Source organism: Myxine glutinosa, chromosome 7, assembly GCF_964187855.1.
Source record: "Myxine glutinosa chromosome 7, kmMyxGlut1.1, whole genome shotgun sequence".
NCBI classification, from domain to species: domain Eukaryota; kingdom Metazoa; phylum Chordata; class Myxini; order Myxiniformes; family Myxinidae; genus Myxine; species Myxine glutinosa.
Window position 1 is genome coordinate 43,323,453 of NC_136267.1, and position 6,234 is coordinate 43,329,686.

Below are 6,234 nucleotides of genomic sequence, written 5' to 3' on the forward strand. Positions count from 1 at the left end.
TCTCGACTCTGGACAAGTTTCTGCTCCACTCAACTCTGGACAAGTTTCTGCTCCTCTCAACGAGTTTATGCTCCTCTCAACTCTGGACAAGTTTTTGCTCCTCTCAACTCTGAACAAGTTTGTGCTCCTCTCAACTCTGGACAAGTTTGTGCTCCTCTCAACTCTGGACAAGTTTGTGCTCCTCTCAACTCTGGACAAGTTTCTGCTCCTCTCAACTCTGGACAAGTTTATGCTCCTCTCAACTCTGGACGAGTTTATGCTCCTCTCAACTCTGGACAAGTTTCTGCTCCTCTCAACTCTGGACAAGTTTATGCTCCTCTCAACTCTGGACAAGTTTATGCTCCTCTCAATTCTGGACAAGTTTCTGCTCCTCTCAACTCTGGACAAGTTTGTGCTCCTCTCAACTCTGGACAAGTTTCTGCTCCTCTCAACTCTGGACAAGTTTCTGCTCCTCTCAACTCTGTTTTCTACCGTATATTCTCTAACATTGCTTCCCACACTCTCTCAGTCCTCCGACCTTCCACAGCAACTCAAGCATGCACCTGTTGTTCCACTAATCCTCTCCTGGTTAAACTTCCAAAATCCAGGCTGCATCGCACGTCAACTCTTTTATTCCTCACTTTTCCCATCTATGGAACTGCCTTCCAGAGGCTGTTCTGTCTCAATCTCCCATCCTGCAATTCAAACAGGCAGTGCACCGCCACCACAGGTCATCCTACATCCTCATCCATAATCTTTATTACTCCGATTAACCTTTCCTAACCATATTTAAGCACTTACAAGAGCCTAGATCTTGTATCCAAAAAAAATAAAATATCCTACTTGCTCATTTCAGTGTATGTGTGTATTGTGTGTCTGTCTCTCTTTCTTTCTTTTTTTTCTCTCTCTCTCTCTCTCTGTCTCTCTCTCCTCCTTTCTGTTATCCCCTTGCCGGTTTTTCCCAATTGTTGCCCCACTACCACACTCTCAATTTATCCTTGTTGGACCTGCCCTCGTGGGAAGAAAAAAAAAAAGCAGGTGGGGTTTACCAAACACGTTGGCATCAGCACACCGATTCCACCATTTCCTTGGTGATTCCATCTGGCACATGAGCAAGGTTGCTTTGGAAAGCTACGCTAAATAATCCACAGGGTTTTACACAATAAATCTGTGAAATCCAACCTAAGAGAGCAAAATCCTACACCGCGTTAGTAACTGATGTCTTCCTCTACATTCAAATTGACCCTAAGCTGACCGTTCGGGTCAACTTGTTTGCCCAGGAACTTTTGGTTGCCCTTCGAATAACTCTCCTTTCACTTGACCTCGTTTGGGTAATTACGTGTGTACAAATCCAGACCAATTTGGCTCAATTGGCCTTTCATCCCTCAGGTGTTGCTGGTTTTCACACACATGATACAATCAGTGAAAATCGGTTTGATGTGTTAAAAAAAAAATTCATCTTGGTCAAAAAAAACAAACAAACTAGAACGTTATTCGGTAAAGCGCATACCTCCGCCAGGCTGAACAGTTTATGTTTTGTATCCCACTGATAGGCCGGATCAGGATCCGGACCTGAACCAAAATCGAATCGGCTTCTTCTCGTCACCTAACCAACTCATCCACCAAGTTTTGTCATAACTCATCCACAATGTTTTTTGAGATATCATGCTATGTATCGTTTTTAGTCCCATCTCTCAATGGTGAAGAATCATTTAAAAATTCTAGTCTCCAGATCCTTATTCGGATCGTCACCAAAATCTAATAACGTTCAATCAACCTAATAACGATTTTGGACACCTAACCTGTCCACCAAGTTTCGTCCGAATCCCTCCACAACTTTTTGAGATATCCTGTTCACAGACAGACAGGGGTGAAAACATAACCTCCGTTCACCTGTAGTGGCGGAAGTAACAAATTGGTTCTGGACTGTATCGGGCTCAGTGCATCTCGTTAACAAGGAAGATCTATGAGGATTGTTTGCAGAGATCTAGGGCTGAGAGATATTGTACATCCATCACATTCAGGATGAAGACATGAGAAGACATGGGTGCAGCTTTACCTGAATCACAAAGACATTAGTATAGACAAAGGTATGTACGATTTCAACCATGGATAACTTGAGGTGTGTATTAAAAACTAGATACATTTTTAGAATTATTTTTTAGCAAAGGTAGTTTATTTAATTTGGTATAAAAGTGAGGAGGAGGAAAGATGTAACCAAATAAATAGACAGCGATAGATACTGTGGGCATGTCAATAGCAAGAACAATGTGTTCTGGGGCACACAAGCCCCAGACGAGGTGCTTCAGAGGCCCTTGCACTCTGTGAAATGCACGGCCTGGGTGGCCATCTCAAAACATGGCATAATCGGACCGTTTTGGTTTGAAGACGCAGACGAGGAGGCAGTCACTGTCACAAAGGAGCGTTACATTGTGGTGCTCAACAAGTTCTGGAGGGGACTTGGGAGACGTCGTGGCGTGAATCGAGATGTGCAATGGTTCCAACAAGATGGGGCAACTCCACATACAGCCAACATCACGATGGAGTGGCTGGACCACCGATTCCCTGATCGGCTGATCAGCGGGCGCCGCGAACCCGAGTGGTCTCCGCATTCACCCGATCTGAACCCCCCAGATTTTTATCTCTGGGGATTCTTGAAGGACCACGTGTATGAGAATCGTCCTCAATCCATTTGTGAACTGAAAGTGGCCATCACCCAGAAGAATCGTGCCATCAGGAAGGAAGAATGTGTCAGGGTGCTTGACAACTTCGCTCGTCGGCTTCAAGTGTGTCTAAGGCGCAAAGGCGGTCATTTGGAACATGTGCTCTAATAAATGTATCCTTTGAGCTAGAGACCTCAAATCTTCAGTTTTTTAATTGTTATCATATCAGCTTCCAGGAAATGTAATCTTTTTTGGAGTTTCTTGTCTGAGTAATAAATTATCATGTTAATGGGTTCCATCTATTTTGAGACACCCTGTACAATGATTAACCTCTCTGGAAATGTGCAAGTAAGAAGTGGATAAATCCAGACGTTTGACTTCAGTCATTCCTGGTGTTTCCTTGTCCGTGATCCTGGGCTAGAAAGTCTGTTCGATCCCTGGTTCTTTTGGAACTTTTGGGCGCACGATTTTGATTCTATCTTGGCCTCCTCGTGGCTAAGCGGTTAGGGTGCCGGCTTGGGATCCTAGCATCCTGGGTTTGAATCCCGGTCGATCGCTGAATCAACGCCAGGGGAATTTACTCAGCCTGTTATCCTTCCGAGGTCGGAAAATTGAGCACCAGTTCACTGGTAATTCCCTGTGTGTCGCAAGAGGCGACTAACAGGGTTGGCGGCAGGAAGGGCATCCGGCCATAAACCATTGCTTCAAAAAGGGGAGCACGGTGCCCAAAAAAGGCCAACCCCTGCTCTGCGGGGGAAAAATGGCCTCTAAAGGTGGTTCTTGGCCTCCTGGTGGATAAAATGGGCTCTCCTTCTTTGCAAGATTGAAAAGGTGAGGGGGCAGAGGAAGAAGAGTAGTGCAGAGGGAAACCACCTTAGTTTCCCTTCTGTCGCACTGACCCATTCCCGCATTGCACGACACAAATGATTTTGGACTTATGGAAAGCGAAGAAGGGGAGCTAAGAAGTCTTGAAGAGAAGGAACTTGATGGGATATGAGCAGGAAGAGAGGTTGGTATCTCTCCATTTAAAATCTACAGCAACGGTGGAGTGATCTGCCTTGGGCGGATGACTAGGCCTCTGAAATACAACGCCGATCTTTGGCTTAATGAGCTCGCCTGGGCTTGCCTGCCGCATTAATATCACCAAGAAGATGGTGTGTTGCACGAGCAGAATTTCTGTCATGGTTTTCCTGCTCTGGGTGGGCAAGAGATCCACCACATGTGACCCTGGCTGGGCTGACTTGGCCTCCGAAGGCCAAAAGTGTGCTCCTGCCGTTGTTGTTATCTGGTTGCATCATTTCTGGGAGCGTGGCTGTGCCGCTGAAGCAATGCCCCGTTCCCAGTAAGCTGGTACTCATTTTGCCAACCTCAGAAGGATGACAGACTGAGTCAACCCAACAAGTGCTATTCCAATGGCACGCCAGGGGCTAAAACTCAAGACCCTGAGATCTTAAGCCAGCCACCTTAACCGTTAAGCCAACACCAGGCTGTGTTCCGACTAATCAAATGCTATAGGTCATGTTCCTTGACCTTCACTCAGACCGAGTCTCTCCAGCATCTGTAGAGAAGTGGCTTATTCAATGACCGGAACAAGGAAAAGTAAGGCCTGGAAGAAGGTTCCCTTTGTGTACATATCCTGAAGGTCATCTTTTGCAGTCAATCTACAAGCATTTAAATCTGTAGGGACAAGGCTTAAGGGAATTGTATGGTGCTTGTGGCAAAGCCAGTTATTATCTGGGTACTTTGGTAGAGTGGTCATCAGAAACCCCGACATGAAACTGTGCCTGCACTATAATTTGCATACGTAATTCGTGAACAGGTAACCAGCCGTGATGGGAATACTTGTGAAATTCTGCACACAGTTTGGAATAAAGGAGTTAATTTGTACGTTTGCAGAATTCCTTTGACCGGTGAACTTTACGTTTGGACCATCGGGCGCCAAAATGGCCGAGAGGATCATCGGGGGTTTTGGGGGGGGGGGGGGGGGGTCCGTGTGACCCGCGACAGGTTGCACAAAGAGCCGTCCCGGGACGCGTCTCTTAAACGACCCAAGACACCCGTCGATGAGAGGACTCCGGTCCAGGTTGGGTTCACTTTGATCGCAGCAAGTTTTGAACATCCTGTCGCTATCGATCTATCTGCGCATGAAGACACAGACAATTGTGCTTGAAGTTTCTGGCAGACTTGTTGCTTCACTTGACCGCTCTCTCTTGGCTTCTTTCGCCCTGGAGTATTGGGTTTCCATTGGATTTCAGAAGTCTACACTTGTGTAGACATCATTTGAAGACCCCAAGACTCCCACGAGGATGCTTTTCAGGTTGTGAGCCAAATTCTGCAAGTTTACTTCTGCAGCCCCCGCCAAGCTTTGTCATGATCTTTTATACACATTAGAAAACCAACAACAAAAAAACAAAACGCTTTGGCAATTGTCAGGATTGAATCTCTTTCCAAGAACATTGCAAATGACCCCACGTACATATTTATAGCAAAGCTATTTTCACGAATCGATCAATAAATTCGCATCAATGCTCATGAAATTTCTCCGAAAATGCAATGCAATTCCCACGTCGTATCAAAAGCAAAGCTCGTTTTTTGGTATTCTCAATCGAGCAAAGAACGAGCAGGCACCTTCACAGGTGTGGCGGAGACATCAAAAGGTGCGTCCCTTAAATACGCCTGACATACACGACGGTGCCGTTGATGATACGTCTGCATCATCCATTCCAGTCGACACCACCATGGATAGATATAGCTCTATCAGGGATTGATACCGAGACCCAATCGCTTGCCGTCCCACCCTTTTGAAATCGAGGATTTTCGGGATCCGTTCGTCACACCCAACAACCCGATTCCATGCCGAGCGATGCACGCACGCGCTTCTGGACAGAAGGTCTCAGCTATCGCTCCTCGGGCGTCCCAGCACGCACCTTGGACTCGTGGTGTCCGTCCGCCGCGGGCAGGGGACAGACAGGCGGCGGGTGCGGCTCATTTTCCTTTCCCGTGTTTCCCGCCATCACGACAACGCTGCGTCCGACCCACCTCGAGGCGCTCCACGGGGCTCGCAAGGTCGCAGCACAACGAGGAGGATCGAAAAGAGCAAAGGAGCAGAAAGACCGAGACACGGAAGGATGTTCTGATGTTGCGCTGTCTTATCGCGCCTTTCTTGCTCCCGCCTCTTCCAGCGGAGGGGGTTAGGAGCGCTTGGAAGCGGCGCCGGTGGCCGCGCCCCCGGATCATGTTATCAGAGCCCGACGAGCGTTGAATCAACTCTGGATGCAGAGGATTCGGCTCCATGAGCATGGGCTGCACGACAATCCGGGCACCGACGAGTCGGAGACGCGCACATAGTTCCAGGAGGAACAGGGAGCATGTGGCACCAGAGGGCAGAAAGGAGGAAGAATGTGGCATTGTGGAGGAGAAGCAATAACAAAACATTCCGATGTTAGTGTCGACAAAGATTGTCATGCCTTTTCAGGTAGATGTCAAACTTCCTTTGTAACAGCCCTTGCCGTGAAAAGCAGAAAAGATCAATGGATGACTGCAGCAGCTTCCATTTTCGAAACGCTCCTGCAATCGACAAGGTATACAAGGT

The 6,234-nt window shown here is 47.4% G+C and overlaps 1 protein-coding gene across 1 annotated transcript in view; it reads right to left on the reverse strand.

Annotated features, from left to right (window-relative positions):
* STAC (SH3 and cysteine rich domain) overlaps positions 1-5,730 on the reverse strand; it is a 249,134-nt gene extending 243,404 nt beyond the window's left edge. The window contains exon 1 of the mRNA XM_068122179.2: positions 5,570-5,730. Coding sequence (XP_067978280.2) covers positions 5,570-5,656 — 87 coding nt within the window. The 5' untranslated portion in view covers positions 5,657-5,730. The remainder of the gene's footprint in view (positions 1-5,569) is intronic.
* Positions 5,731-6,234: the final 504 nt, after the last annotated feature.